Source organism: Macaca nemestrina, chromosome 8 (genome assembly GCF_043159975.1).
Source record: "Macaca nemestrina isolate mMacNem1 chromosome 8, mMacNem.hap1, whole genome shotgun sequence".
NCBI classification, from domain to species: Eukaryota; Metazoa; Chordata; class Mammalia; order Primates; family Cercopithecidae; genus Macaca; species Macaca nemestrina.
The window spans coordinates 6558536-6575311 of NC_092132.1; the positions used below are offsets into that span (position 1 = coordinate 6558536).

General features: G+C 41.8%; 1 protein-coding gene across 3 annotated transcripts in view; it reads left to right on the plus strand.

The window, feature by feature from the left end:
* LOC105488274 (collagen type XXII alpha 1 chain) overlaps positions 1-16776 on the plus strand; it is a 327347-nt gene that overhangs the window by 108435 nt on the left and 202136 nt on the right. For all 3 annotated transcript variants that reach the window (XM_011752157.2, XM_011752158.2, XM_071067774.1), the window contains exon 12: positions 4190-4228. In XM_011752157.2, coding sequence (XP_011750459.2) covers positions 4190-4228 — 39 coding nt within the window. The remainder of the gene's footprint in view (positions 1-4189; positions 4229-16776) is intronic.

The following is a 16776-nucleotide window of genomic DNA, read 5'->3' on the forward strand; positions in this document are numbered from 1 at the left end:
GTAGGTAGGAAGCACCTGTTGTGTGCAAAAAGACATGTAAATAAGGAGAGCTGGTCACATTTACCAGCCCTTACTGCACTGCTGGCTCTGCCTTACATGCTTCACAGGCTTGAGGCTCACCTAACTCTCACATCAGCTTAGTGAGGTGAGGCCTGGTGAAATGCCTACCTCACAGATGAGCAAACAAGCTCAGAGAAGGGTGGTAACTCATACACATGTGGTTTTTTAGGAACTCACTTGTCAGGCAGTAGGTGTAGGAAATGCCCGGCCCATTCTTTTCTCCTCCATGTCTGGGACAAGACTCACTCTAGCACATGTGCTGTCACTTGTAGCTGGGTTCAAAGGAAGGGAGATTGGGAGGACATTCTGAATTCAGAGAAACCACCAGAATCAGCCAGAGAACAAACATGGATGTACTCTGGAGCCCTGAACTCCGGGCAGTGTTCCATGGCATAATTATGATCATGATTGCCTGCCTGATGTCATCAGCAGCTCTATTGAGGCCAAATAGCCTGTGATTGAGGAAGCAGCACCAGCATCAGCAGCCTACATTCAAATTTTGGTTCCACAACCTACTAGCTTCAAGAACTGAAGAATTTGCTAGAACTTTCTGAGCTTCACTTTTCACATTTGTGAAACATATATAAAAATAATATCTGTAGGGGTTCTGCTTCTGAAATGGCAACAAGAGGAACTCTGTGAATCTACTCCCTCCAAAAAGATAATACCTGGTGAAATTCCAACACTTTTCACCTTCTGCATCTGGAGTTCCAGAGTCTAAATTCTTGGCGGATGCAGCCAAGGGATAGGGCTCGCTTCCTCTACCCAACCCCCATTCACAGGGTGGAGGTGCAACCTCAGGCATGACAAGCCAAGAATGTTGGGATTCTGATCAGCCCTTTCCAAGCTTAGTCATAAGGTGGAGGCTCCCCAGTGAAGGATGCAAGCAGACACTACTGCACCTTCCCAGCCAGGGCACCATTCCAAGAGAAGAGGGCCATGGTCCCAGCTCCCAGTTCTAGAGCAGGGATGCAGATATTTAGCCCAAGATACAATCCTTAAGAACAAAGAACTCTGAAGCTCTCCCCAAAGGCATGGACTTTGAAACAGAATGTGGAGAAGTATAAGTGTAAGGGTTCTCTAGAAAGAAAGGAGATGTTGGTGATAAGAAATTAAGAGGAGTGTGATACTCTATAGTAAACCATAACTTCACCATAGCTAGCTTATCAGAAAGAACCAGGGAGAAAACACCACAAAGAAGACTGCTCCTGGCATGAGCCAAAAACCTCAATGACTGCCCACAACAGCTACCCATGCAAAGGGGACCTGATTCAGTTTGATCAGACTATGAAGCAATGAAAGTCTATATAGCATTGTAGAAAATAGTAAAGGAATCAGTTGGAAAGTAATGGAACCTAAGAGCTAGATTGAATGTCAGCAGAGGCAGACAGTTTGACAGAGGAATCAAGAAAAGAAACGTTCAAAATGAGCCTTGTTAAAACCATTGTCATCCTGGGGTGACTGTGTACAGGTCCAAGGCCATGTCCTCTGAAAATTGGCCTCAGAGTTGTAACACTGGGGAAAGGGAATAGACTTAATTAAAATAATCGAGCCAAGTCAGTGAGCAAATAAACAAGAAAACAACAAAAACAATTTTTGTAGGGGAAGTGTCTGTATCCAGGACTGCTATATTTTCTAAAATGTCCAATTTTCAACAAAAATTATGAGACATGCTAAGAAACAGAAAAATGTGACACATACACCCAAAAAGGCAGCAGACAACAGAAACTGCCTGAGAGAGGACACAAATATCGGATTTAACAGACAAAGCCTTCCAAGCAATCATTATAATCATGATCAAAGAACTAAAGGAAATTATTCTGATGTAAGCAAAAGAAGGCATAATGACAATATTTCATCAAATACAGAATATCAATAACGAGTTAGAAATTATAAAGAACTAAATGTAAGTTCTGGAGTTTAAAATTATAATAAATGAAATTTAAAAACTAGAGAGGCTCAAAAGAAAGATCAGAATTCTTAAAGATAGATCAGTAGAGATGATGTAATCTGAAGAACGGAGAGAAAAAATAATGAAGAAAAATGGACAGAGTATTGGAGAAATGTAGGCGTTCATAAAGTGCACAAATCTGCACCTACTGGGAATTAAAGTAGAAGAGGAGAGAAAGGAGCAGAAAAGTATTCAAACAAATAATGACGGAAGGCATCTCAGATTTTATGAAAAGCAGTAGTCTACACATTCAAGATGCTCAGTGAACCCCAATTAAGATAAACACAAAGAGCTACACTTACAAACATCATAGTAAAAATTCCAAAAACCAAAAAAAAATTGAAAGTAGCAAGAGAAACAAATGACTCATCATTTACAAGGAAACTCCAATAAGATTAACAACTGAGTCATCAGAAATGGTTGAGGCTAGAAGGCAGAGGGATGGCAAGCTATGTATAATAATACATTACAACCATGTATGGTTGGTGTTAACAAACACGCATGTAATATGCATAGCAATAGCATGAAAAAGGGGGAAGAAGGCATAGAGCTAAGAAGGAGTATGTTTCTATGTCTAACTGGAAGTAAGTTTTTACAAATCTACAGTAGACCCTATTAAGTTACGCATAAGATAAACTCTAGAGCACCCTCTAAGAAAATAACTCCAAAATATATAGTTAAAATATCATGAAAGTAGTATAAATGTTACCCTAAAAAGTACTCAATTCCAAAAAAGATCAGTAAAGGAGCAATAAAGGAACAAAAGTGGGACAGGAGACCTGTAGAAAACAAAAACTAATATGGCATATATAAATCTAATTATATAATAATATATGTGAATATACTGCATGAACCAACTAAAAAGCAGAAATGTTAAGACAGGTTATAATAACAAGATCAAACTATATCCCATCTATAGAAGACATACTTTAGATTCAAAGATACAAATAGGTTGTATCTTTTGTATTCAAAGATACAAATAGATTTCAATAGGTTAAAAATAAAAGGATGGAAAATATACATCTTGAAAATAAAAAACATAGAAAGCTGGGGTGACTGTGCAGTATTAGACAAAATAGACTTTAAAACAAAAAAATCAATAAACAGAGACATTTCATAATGATAAAAAATTAATTCTCAATATAGCCATTATAAACATATATGCACCTAACAAAGCCCCAGAATACATGAAGCAAAAACTGACAGAATTTAAAGGCGGAATGAAAAACTAATTAAAAATAATTAAAGACTTCAATACCTCCTTTTCAATAATGGGTAGAACAACTAGGAATGTGGAGAAATTGGAATCTTCATGGATTGCTTGCATAACTTGGTGCAGTTGCTTTGGAAAACAGTCTTGCAGCCCTTAGGTTAGAGACAGAGTTATCATATGACCCAGCAATTCAATTCTACTTTTAGGATTACACCCCTCAAAAATGCAAACATATGTTTACACAAAAACTTTCACAAAAATGTTTATAGCAGCATTATTTACAATAGCCAAAAGTAGAAAACCCAAATGTCTATCACCTGAAGAATAGGTAAACAAAATGTATGTCATATCCATACAATGTCATATCATTTTGCAATAAAACGAAGTACTTATACATGGTCCGACATGGATTAACCTTGGAAAGACTTTGCTGAGTGAAAGAAGCCAATCATAAAAGGCCACATATTATATGATTCCATTTATATAAAAAATGTACAGAATAGACAAATCTATAGAAACAGAAAATAGATTAATATTTCCCTAGACCTGGAGTAGAGGAAGTGTGGAGTCATTGCTAATAGATATGGGTTGTTTCTGAAGTGATAAAAATATTCTAAAGTTGCTTGTGGGGATTTTGTTGTACAACTTTATAAATATACTAAAAATCATTGAACTGTACATTTTAAGTAGGTAAATTATATGGTATGCAAATTATATTTCAGTGAAACCGTTATGGAAATGAAGAGTAACTATAACATTGAGTTATTGGAAACATTAAGTGAGATGATACTCATGAGAATGCACACTCAGTTAACAATAGTCATCATTTCTTTTAGTGGCTACTAGGCAGAGCTGATGAGAAAATATCTAATCCTTTCAAATCTCAGGTTGATGCTGCCATTTGCAATGTCATGCCATGGAGATGCTCTGTAGTGAATCTTTGCCTTCTTCTTTCATTTTTCTAGGGCATAGGACCTTTTGGCCGAGGGGAAAAGGGTGAAAAGGTAAGAATCTTCCTTTTATCACACTCCTTCAAGGGAATGGGACAGAGGACTTGGGTTTGGGGGAGCTGTGTGCTGCTATTATGTTGCCTGGAAAGAATTAGAGTGGGGGAAAAGAAGTGTCCTGGGCTGTGTAACTGGCCTCAATGTGTGTCCTCCATGACTTGGGTGGTTGAAGCATGTACTGTACTCAGCAGAAAGAGAGAAGGTGGAGACAGAAAATGGTAAAATAGTGGTTGGAAAATTGAGTAGGACACATATATCTTGGGGAATTCCGGGCATATTCTGTTGAAAATGTTGATGTTTGAACTATACCTGAGAAGTGGAAATCTGGGGGCAGGTTCTGCTAGGTAAAATAAAGGACATCAGAAGAATTCGTGGGAAAAATAAAGATGTTCTCCGCAGCTATGCATGTTGCACCTTCTTTTACCTGCGGTAAAACATGCACAGGCGTGACTGATCCTGGGGAATACGGGATTCCTCCTAAAGAAGAAATTCTTCTTAAGAGATTAGCCTATAAGGATAAATAAAAAGCAGAGAGCCACTAAAAATGCTATTTTCTACTCATACCAGCTATTTAAAAAACAAAAGGAAAAAAGAAACAAAAAAATTTGTCATCTTCCTGGAGAGGCAGCCACAAGACTTTACAGTGCAAATGCATGTTGATACTTTCACTGGAGTCCAGGCACTTGTGGACTCAAAATGTAGTGCTGTTGGATCCGGAGAGGTCATTCATTGCTCAGAGGGGGTCACGTTAGTCCCTTGCATAGGGCTGGTTATGTAACACATGTAACACTCCATTAAGTTACAGTAGAAACAGGAAACAGCTTTCATGTGGCCAGCTCATTCTCTCCCTGTAGGCACTCTTACACATCTAGTTCTGCTCTAAGGAGATAAATCAAGGATATGCACAAGTACATATCCATGTGTACTTTATAAATGAGACTAGAAATGACACAATGCTGTGTAGTGGGCAAAATGCATTATTATACACCTCAATAATGCAAGTTATTTGATGATGCAAAATGACATTTAGGAGAAGAACTAATGACCTAGAAAATGCAGTCAATACTCTGTTCATTTTTAAGCACGTTGCAAAATGTATATACAATATGACACCAGCTGTGTGTGCATGCGTGTGTGTGTGTGTGTGTGTGACTGAAAGAGGGGGGGACAGAGAAATTAACGATGGAGACAAATCCCTATTATTAACCATTGGTTGTCTGTGGGTGAAAAAGTTATGAGGACATTTATTTTCTCCCTCATATTTCTTTATGTCATTCTTTATTTCACAATGAGCTCCTCCGTTAAAAACATAGGCACACGTGTAAAATGACTACCTCACAAGAATGAAAAGCAGTTTGGATGTAGCACAACACATAGCATAACTTAAGTGGTACAACCAGGAAGATGTAGTTCATGTCTCCATTCTGCCACTCTCTGGCTCTGCCATCAGTTTTGAGCCTCCATCTCCCGACCTAAAATTCTCCCACCACTTTTCATGACTTCTCTGTGATTTAAAAGCACAGCACCTGGAACCTAGATGCTCAAATTCAGTAGCTACTTTCTTGGTTTAAGTTTTTTTTTTTTTTTTTTAATTAGTTTCATTTAATTTTGGTAAGGACACAATATGAGATCTACCCTCCTAACAAACTTTTAAGTGTGCAGTACAGTACTATTGACCATAGACTCGGTGTGGTGTAGCAGATCCCTAGAATGCATTCGTTTTGCTTGAGATTTTTTGCCCATTAATTGGCATCTCCCCATTTCCTCTCCCCCAACCCCTGGAAGCTACTATTCTACTCTTTAATTCTAGGAATTCGACTATTTTAGGTACTTCATATGTGGAATTATGTAGTATTTGTCTTCCTGCATCTGGCTTATTTCAGTTAGTATAATGTCCTCCAGATTCATTCATGTTGTTAAAAATGACAGAATTTCCTTCTTTTTAAAGGCTGAATGGCATTCTGTTGGGTATTAAAAATAGAGCTACTGTAAGATCTAGCAATTCAGTATACCATGTTTTCTTTATCCATCCATCCACTGATGGACATCTAAGTTGTTTCCATATCGTGGCTATCATGAATTATGCTGCTGTGGGTATCTCTGTGAGATCCTGATTCCAACTCTTCTGAATAAATAGTCAGAAGCAGAATTGCTAGATCATACAGTAGTTCTATTTTTAATCTTTCTTTTGAGGAGCCACCATACTGTTTTCCACGGTGGTGATACCATCTGCATTCCCATCAACAATGTTCAGCAGCTACTTTCTTTCTCTAATTTTTTTTTTTTTTTTTTTTGAGACGGAGTCTCACTCTGTCACCAGGCTGGAGTGCAGTGGCACTGTCTTGGCTCACTGCAATGTCCACCTCCTGGGTTCAAGCGCTTGTCCTGCCTCAGCCTCCTGAGTAGCTGGGACTACAGACGTGTGCCACCATGCTCAGCTAATTTTTGTATTTTTAGTAGAGACGGGGTTTCACCATGTTGACCAGGATGGTCTCAAGCTCTTGACTTCAGGTGATCCGCCTGTCTCGGCCTCCCAAAGTGTTGGGATTACAAGCGTGAGTCACCGTGCCCAGCCCAGCAGCTACTTTCATTGTTACTTGCATGCTTGGTTCCAGTGGGCAGAGGTTGAGCACAGGGTGCCCAGGTGTGCCTCCAAATCAGGATCCAGGGCTGCCGGGGTCTGGAGGTCAGAACACTCGATCTGGGTGGTACCTGCCAGGCAATACCATGCAGCTCTGTGGCCTCCTTCCCATGTTCCTCTGGGACCAGCCTTTCCTCTCAACGAATGTGTCCTTCACATGTGTTCCTGTCACCAGGCAGGGACTGGCAGCCTCCTTCCTCCCTGTGGACTGTTGGGCATCTCTGCCTCATTGGCTCTGGGGTGAACTCACAGTGGGCAGCCTTGGATGCCTGTTCTCCTCACACCTGAAGGCACCTTCTGGTGACAGGAGTCCTACCTGCAGCATCACATTCAAGGGTCTGATGCTGTGAGGGCATAGTTGTGGCCATGGAGACCTCCTCACATCTTCAATGTTGGCAGGAGAGACAGGCAGCTGAATGGACGCTGGCACTTCTGGCTCTGTCCTCAGTTGACATTTTCCTGCAGTTGATATTTTTAGCGAAGTCTGAGTCTAGATTCCACCACATATTAGCTGTGTGATTTGGAGTGAGTCACTTCCCTCTCTGGGACTCTGCTTCCTCCTCTGTACAATGGAGGAGGTGGGATGAGATGATGCATAAAGTCGCTTTCAGGCAGCAGCTCTGAGATTAGGGAATCAGCCCACCCCCAGCCTTTGCCCCCTAGGGCTCTTTTCTGTAACTTGAAGTCTCTGCTTCTCCTCCAGAAATGAGGAGACCAGAGTGGGCTGAGGGGATTCATAGCGTCTAGAGAGGGTAGAAGGCTACTCGTGACTCATGCATTGAGACTAGGCTTAATCAACTGGCTTCTTAGCTGACTGTTGTCTCCAAAGTAATTGCCACACAGGTTGGATTGAGTTTGGGGGTATTGGGTAGACCAGAGCTCGATGGGTCCAGGGATGGTAATACTCTTATTCTGGCTGTGTGTTTTTATATATATTTGGAATTGTAATTAACCGCTGTGGCAATGTACATTGGCTTCTGCATGTACCAGGCATCCTGCTAAGGATATTTCATACTTACTGTCCCATCATTAAGACAATATTTCAGGGAAGGCAACGCTGTGCCCATTTCAAGGATGAGGAGAACATGGCACTGAGGTCAAGTGACCTGCACAAGGTCACGCAGTTAGTATATGCCCAGGAAACACAATCACTGATTGTTACTAAAATGAAGGGAAGTTGTAGAGCTGATTGAATCACTGTTCTTTGGCAGCTAAGGAAACTGAGGCTTAGAGAAAGTGAGTGACCTTGGCCCACACACGGAATATAACAGTAACAACAACAGCACACTCTCATTAGCTGATGTGAGGAGTTGGCAAGTTTATCCACGGGAAGAGATAGCAAGGGACCTGGTAAATGAAGCAACTTCAGAAAGACTGAGCAAGAATCAGGTCTGAGTCTTCTCCAAGCATGAGGATCAGTTCAGGCACGTTCTCCAGGTTAGTCCCATTAGAACGGACTCAGTACTTTCACTTACAAGGACCAGGACAGATGCTATTTTCTCCCTGGGCCCAAGGATGTAAGCATGAGAGCCTTGAAATTCCCATAGCCATGTTGGTACCATGAAAGCCAGTTTAAAGAAGATGAAGGTGATCCTGAGAAGCTTGGCCCTGAAACGGATCAGTTGCTGCGTAGAGAGCAGGCTCACCTGAGGCAGATCTCCAGTGTCTTAGAGCTGCGAGACAATGCATTTCCTGCCAGTGGTCTTAGCTTTCTTTATGAACAGTAGCTATTATTAATATTGCAGGTCAAGTTGGGTTGGGATGTTGATGGGAGTGGCCTTTCAGGCAGGGATTTGCCTAGACAATGACCTGGAGGTGGGACAGTGTTGGGTCCTGAAGAAACCCATCTTTCCTGGAGTGGACAGGATGGACCTGATGGAACCTGGACCACATCTTACAGATAGTCAGGGGCCCTGACACCCACCAGGAATGAAATGGGGGCAAAGTATCCCACAAAGCCATGCTTGGATCAGCAACTAGGGACTCAGCATTTGGTAGAGGGAGAAACAAGCACCACCAAAAAGTCATTTCTTAAGCTTTTTCACAGAAATCCATATGGCAATAAATAAAACTTCATATGGATTTTCTGCTCAGATTTCACAGTATGGTGCCCCAGAAAAAAAAATCAGCAAGCAAATATAAGAAACTCAGCTAAATTGTATTGGGTTCGTCGACTCAGCAGTAGATAGAACTTTGGGTCACAGAAACATCAGTTCATTGTCTTTTATGGTTTTCTTCCATTTTGCTGGCACCATAAACCTGACAGGGGATGAACGTGGTGAAAGGTGAGTCTCTGAACCAGGCAAGTAGTCCAGGTTCTTCCAGCTTCCTGGGATGCAGCCTTCTCAGAGCCTTGGCTCCACATTCTGAAGAGGATGCCATGTGTGCAGGAAATCCACCTGAGAGTTCCGAAGTCACGTCATGGGAGGGTCTTTGTGGGGTGGTTTGCTAAACAAATAAGATGCTAATTACCAAATGGAAGAAAGGTCAAGGTGCCTGGAATTCCTCTGTTCCAGATGTCTTTATTTGGTTTACATACACTGTCCCGTTTGAAACATGCAAGTGCTCATAAGTTTGCATTTGACCTTAAACTGCCACTGGAGTTATGCTGTTCTGTGTTGCTTGGCAGATGGAGTCCAGTGTGCTTGGTGTGCACATCCTACCGGACATGATGGGGCCTGCGGGATCCTTCCCCAGTGTTTGTCTCCTGCTGATTCTGGGTTTATCTTTCTGTGGTCATGCTCAGGATATCTCTGCCTCCCTGTCATTGATTCCTCCTCTTTGCACGCCCAGCATCCCCCTTTGCCTGCTGAAACCTTAGGGGTGTTTCTAATCCAGTCACCATCAAAGTGCCCAGCATCAAGCCAGGCATTTCTATGAGCATTGTCCTATTTGTCCCTCCCATAGATTGTAGGTGAAAGGCATCGTTATGCCCATTTCACGGAAAAGGGCACTGAGGCTTGGAAAAACATGTGCACACATTCATGGGACTGATTTCATTGTCAAAGGATATAGGACAAAATACTTTATAATGAGCTCTGGCTTGTTTGAAATCATAGCAAGTACTAGCTGAGGACCCAGCATGGTGCTGGGCGGCTAGGCAGGGACAGCAAATGGGGGTGTAAGCTTTGAAGAGTGATTAACTTTTAAGAGTAAATCGGAGAATAGGGATGTAGGGTGTTCTAAAAAAAATCACTCTGGCCACTGTATGGCTGATAGGGCACAGTCATTGGAGAGAAGGTATGTTCCTACTCAGTCCTGCTTCTCATTGGATTGGGGCCCTTTGGGTAACAGTCGGGTCTGCAGTCACAGAGAAGTCAGGTCTTCTCTTATCCCAACACGACAGACACACCTTGTGCTGTCCACACTGTTAAATAATGGGTCCTTCTGATCGGAACCAGGTTCTTTCTTCAGTGTCTTTCAAAGGCAGACTTTACCTGAACTTATAAGAAGATTGCTTGGAGGTAGAATTGGACTGCAGAGTGGGAGGAGAAATGAAAAGGGAGCTCCACGACATGTGGGTTTTCTTCCTGGAGCCCCTCTCCCAGAGTGGTGACCAAGAAAGTTCTCCAGAAACCACAAGGCACTTCTACATATCAGGGGAACCATGGTCTGAAAGTGTGTGCTCCCCAAATCCATATGTTGAAATCCTAACCACCAAGGTGATGGTATTGGGAGGTGGGGTTCTTGGGAGGTGATTGGGTCATGAGGGTGGAACCCTTAGGAATGACTGGATTGGCCCTTATAAAAGAGATCCCGGAGAGCCCATTTGTCCTTGCCACCATGTGAGGTTACAGTGAAAAGACAGCCATCTGTGAACCAAAAAGCAGGCCCTCATCTGACACCAAATCTGATGGCACCTTGATCTTGGACTTTTCCAGCCTCTAGAACAGTGAGAAACAAATTTCTGTAGTTTACAAGCTACCCAGTTTATGGTAGCCCCAAAAGACAAGGGGTTTCTGCCACTGATGAAATATTTGGCATAATGAGGGATGGCACACACACTTTTGATGTTTTTAAGTTCTCCCTAAGGCGTAAGATGAGCATGTTTTAGCAATAGCAGCCATGCAGAATTTATTGGCCAGCACTGGTGATTTTATGTGGAATGGTATAATGACTTTGAAAAAGAAGTGCCATGTACTGGGAAGAATCATGACATCAGTCTTTTACTGACCTCTTAATGTTCCAGGCTATTCAGTTTTATGAGCTTCAGCCTCTGACAGTCCCTTTAAGAAGGCTGGGCTATGGCCAAGGTCACAGAGCTGGTTAGTAAGTAGGGCCAAACCTGTGTCTGTCTGATACAAGACACAAGAGTGGGGATCCCCCACTTTTGACCACAGCATTGGTCAGTGTCAGTTCCCTGCCCCTCCTTCAATGTGATACTGATATCTGGGAATTCTTGACCTTCAAAAATCTTATAGGAATCAGCTTTGTATAAAGACTGCATTATAGAACCCCTGAACCAGAAAATATAAATTAGACTTTTGTCTTTATATTTGTGAAACTTCTAAGATATAGATATATTTACGCCATTTGCCTCTAGCTCTGGGTCCTTTTCTCTTTGTTCATGGCTGGCTTAATCAGCACCCCCATCTCCTATTCTTAGCCTGTGCATTAATGTGCATTATTCATGGTTATCGAGTTGGATAACTGTGGTTGAGTGCCTTCTATTTTTACAATAATTAAAGGGTTTAAGGGGAAATTAGTTTAGCTGCTTATGTGCCCTCAAATAGCCTTGTAGGTTAGGGGCAAAATGCCCAGAGTTAGAATAAATAGAGGTGCTGCAGGTCCTGTCCATGGTGCTGAAGGACACACTGGGGAAGTTCTGAAGTTCACAGCACTGCAGGGCCTCAGGCAGAGCTGGGATAGGAATCTGCATTTCTCCTCTAGCTCCATCTGACACTCAGGTGCTTGCCAAGTCTAATGGACCAGTCACAAAACCAAGGGCTTCGTACAAGAGGGTGAGAGCACTTATGGGAAGGGTAAATGCTGGACTCCTGAACTGGGAGGGCAGGGGAAGCTCAGAGTGCAGACCCCGGTCACAGACTGACTGGATCTAGACCTTGGCTGGGTCACTTAGCAGCTGTGTAACAGTGGGTCAGTTACTTAGCCCTGTAACCCTTGCTTTCCTCATCCATAAATTAACAACTATAATAGTACTTGCCTCAGAGGGTTTCTGCAAGGATTAAATGAGCTAATGAAAATAGATGACTTATGTTTGTAAAAAGTGCTCATAAACGTTAAGCATAATTACCATTACACCAGCATAGTGTTCCACCATTTTTTTATAAACCAAATGACGTCTTCTGCCCTCTCAGCATTAATGAGGTCTTATTTCCAGAGGCGACCAGCAGCTGCAAAATGTCAGAGTTCTTCAGTCTCCCCCCTGAGGAGGACTTCTATAACTCCTAAAACCTCAGGAAACCTAGAGAGTGTTCTTAGAAAGCATGTTCTAGGAGGCCAACATAAAGAACCTTCCCTTTCTTCAAATTCACCTAAAATAATTCATAGATCATCTAAGAATCATGATAGTACCTCGTATTTACAAGGACTTGCTATCTGCTAGGATTCATGCATGTGCTATTTAGTTTAACTTTCATGGTAAATATTGCTGTCCTTGTTTTACAGGCTATTCACTATAAAATGAAAATTCACCTGGGACCAAGCACAGGTGACTTTACCTCTTCATGGGGATGAGCCAGGATTTGAGTTCATGTTTTCAGACTTCACAGCCTGCCTTTGTCTGTGCTGACAAATGGTTCTCAAACTTGAGACAACATCCAAATAACCTGGAGAACTTTTTAAGCCAACAGGCTGAACCCCACTCCCAGAATGTCTGATTTAGTATGTCTGGAGTGGGGCCCGAGAAGTTGCCTTTCTAACACAACCCCAGGTGGGGTTGATACAGCTGGCCCATGACTATGCTTTCAGAACCACTGCCCAGCACATTCCTAAGACCCCACTAAAGGGCATATCAAATGGATGAAGAATGTTAGTAACAGCACCTCTAGCAATGCAACGGTCTTTTTGTTAACATTTATAAATAGGGCCTGATATTTAATTAGCCAAAAGAGCAGCAGAAATATTTGTTCTCTCTTTTCTCTGTTTCTTGATGAGGTAACAGGATGATCCCTGGGGCTCTGGATGCTGACAACTAGGTGTGGGGAGATGGATAATTTCCTGCTAGATGGTTGCCCCCCACCCCCATATGCCTCCAAATGAGATCACGAAGGAAGTGAGTTTGTATGCGGTGGAGGGAGAGGCAGGGGTGGAAGAGAGGTCAGAGTCTGGACTTGGAGCCAAGCCCTGATTTTGAGTCACAACACCATTGTAAACAGAGGGAAGCCCCTCTTCTCTGAGCCTTGGTTGTCTTCCGCAGTGAATCTCATCCATTGTCATTCTCTTATACCCTGAGTGTTGATTTTCTTTTTATAGGTGGAAAATAGAGGCTTGGGTAGTTTACCCAAAATAATAGTATCTGATGCTTGTTTTGAATTTCCCTGTATATGAAGCATTTCCCGAATATTTTCTCAAGGCCTCTTACCAGCCATGTTGAGCCAGAGGTACTCCTCCTCATTGTGTCATCTCTTTTCCAGGTGAAGGAGCTGAGACACAGGAGGGGAATGAGTCTGTTCTGTTCTGCTGATATGAGACAGAGGCCGCATGCAGATCAGACCCTCTCCTCCCAGTCTAGGCTTTTTTCCTTCTCTTTCTCTTCTTTGCTTCCTTCCTGCCCTTTCATTTCTTTTCCTTTTTTTCTTCTGTGCTTTATTGTGGATCCTTAGCTTTACATATTCTTTTAAAGATCATTCTATGCCTGACCTTACCAATTTAGGGGCAACCTCCAGTCTTTTCCCACTCCTCTCCCTGACCCATCCCATGCACTTGGATGAGTGTTCTTAGTTATCAAGAGATACAATGGAAGAGCTCACATTTCAATAATACTTCATAGTCTGCAAATTATCTCCACATTTAATTCTCATCTGAAAGTGTGTAAACCTCTCCTTTGAAATGATGAGAGGCTCATAGAAGTTAAATGACTTTCCTGGTGGAAGATGAATAGGCAGCCCAGAGCTATAGCTTTCTCTTTTCTTTCTTTTATTTTTTTATTTTTTATTTTATTTTATTTTGTTGAGATGGTGTCTAGCTCTGTCACTCAGGCTGGAGTACAGTGGTGTGATCTTGGTTCACTGCAACCCCCTGCCTCCTGGGTTCAAGTGATTCTCCTGCCTCAGCCTCCCAAGTAGCTGGGATTACAGGCACCCACCACCACATCCAGCTAATTTTTGAATTTTTAGTAGAGATGGGGTTTCACTGTGTTGGCCAGGCTGGTCTCGAGCTCCTGACCTCATGATCTGCCCGCCATGGCCTCCCAAAGTGCTGGGATTACAAGCCTGAGCCACTGCACCCGGCCTAACTTTCTCTTTTCAAAGCTGCTATGGGCAGCTGATGGTGAGTCCAGCTGGGGGATTTTGGAAGGTCTATCACAAGGGTATGATGAGGGCGTTTTGTAATGTTAAGAATCAGTGGTTTCAAAGAATATCTTTATTTCTGCCTTTATTTCATTATATACCCAGTAGTCATTCAGGAGCAGGTTGTTCAGTTTCCATGTAGTTGAGTGGTTTTGATCGAGTTTCTTAGTCCTGAGTTCTAGTTTGATTGCACTGTGGTCTGAGAGACAGTTTGTTATAATTTCTGTTCTTTTACATTTGCTGAGGAGTGCTTTACTTCCAACTATGTGGTCAATTTTGGAATAAGTGCGATGTGGTGCTGAGAAGAATGTATAATCTGTTGATTTGGGGTGGAGAGTTCTGTAGATGTCTATTAGGTCCGCTTGGTGCAGAGTTGAGTTCAATTCCTGGATATCCTTGTTAACTTTCTGTCTCGTTGATCTGTCCAATGTTGACAGTGGGGTGTTAAAGTCTCCCATTATTATTGTGTGGGAGTCTAAGTCTCTTTGTAAGACTCTAAGGACTTGCTTTATGAATCTGGGTACTCCTGTATTGGGTGCATATATATTTAGGATAGTTAGCTCTTCCTGTTGAATTGATCCCTTTACCATTATGTGATGGCCTTCTTTGTCTCTGTTGATCTTTGACGGTTTAAAGTCTGTTTTATCAGAGAAGAGGATTGCAACCCCTGCTTTTTTTTTTGTTTTTCATTTGCTTGGTAGATCTTCCTCCATCCCTTTATTTTGAGCCTATGTATGTCTCTGCATGTGAGATGGGTCTCCTGAATACAGCAAACTGATGGGTCTTGACTCTTTATCCAATTTGCCAGTCTGTGTCTTTTAATTGGACCATTTAGTCCACTTACATTTAAGGTTAATATTGTTATGTGTGAACTTGATCCTGTCATTATGATATTAGCTGGTTATTTTGCTCGTTAGTTGATGCAGTTTCTTCCTAGCATCGATGGACTTTATATTTTGGCATGTTTTTGCAATGGCTGGTACTGGTTGTTCCTTTCCATGTTTAGAGCTTCCTTCAGGATCTCTTGTAGGGGCAGACATGGTGGTGACAAAATCTCTAAGCATTTGCTTATCTGTAAAGGATTTTATTTCTCCTTCACGTATGAAACTTATTTTGGCTGGATATGAAATTCTGGGTTTAAAATTCTTTTCTTTAAGAATGTTGAATATTGGCCCCCACTCTCTTCTGGCTTGTAGAGTTTCTACTGAGAGATCTGCTGTCAGTCTGATGGGCTTCCCTTTGTGGGTAACGTGACCTTTCTCTCTGGCTGCCCTTAACATTTTTTCCTTCATTCCTAACATCACAATTAAAAGAGCTAGAGAAGCAAGAGCAAACACATTCAAAAGCTAGCAGAAGACAAGAAATAACTAAGATCAGAACTGAAGGAGATAGAGACACAAAAACCCTCCAAAAAATCAATGAATCCAGGAGCTGGTTTTTTGAAAAGATCAACAAAATTGATAGACTGCTAGCAAGACTAATAAAGAAGAAAAGAAAGAAGAATCAAATAGATGCAATAAAAATGATAAAGGGGATATCACCACTGTCCCCACAGAAATACAAACTACCATCAGAGAATACTATAAACACCTCTACGCAAATAAACTAGAAAACCTAGAAGAAATGGATAAATTCCTGGACACATACACCCTCCCAAGATTAAACCAGGAAGAAGTTGAATCCCTGAATAGACCAAGAGCAGGCTCTGAAATTGAGGCAATAATTAATAGCCTACCAACCAAAAAAAGTACAGGGCCAGACGGATTCACAGCTGAATTCTACCAGAGGTACAAGGAGAAGCTGGTACCATTCCTTCTGAAATGATTCCAATGAATAGAAAAAGAGGAAATCCTCCCTAACTCATTTTATGAGGCCAACATCATCCTGATACCAAAGCCTGGCAGAAACACAACAAAAAAATAGAATAGACCAATATCCCTGATGAACATCGATGCAAAAATCCTCAATAAAATACTGGCAAACCAAATCCAGCAGCACATCAAAAAGCTTATCCACCATGATCAAGTGGGCTTCATCCCTGGGATGCAAGGCTGGTTCGACATATGCAAATCAATAAACATAATCCAGCATATAGACAGAACCAAAGACAAAAACCACGTGATAATCTCAATAGATGCAGAAAAGGCATTTGACAAAATTCAACAGCCCTTCATGCTAAAAACTCTCAATAAATTCAGTATTGATGGAACATATCTCAAAATAATAAGAGCTATTTATGACAAACCCACAGCCAATATCACACTGAATGGGCAAAAACTGGAAGCATTCCCTTTGAAAACTGGCACAAGACAGGGATGCCCTCTCTCACCACTCCTATTCAACATAGTGTTGGAAGTTCTGGCTAGGGCAATCAGGCAAGAGAAAGAAATAAAGGGTATTCAGTTAGGAAAAGAAGAAGTCAAATTGTCCCT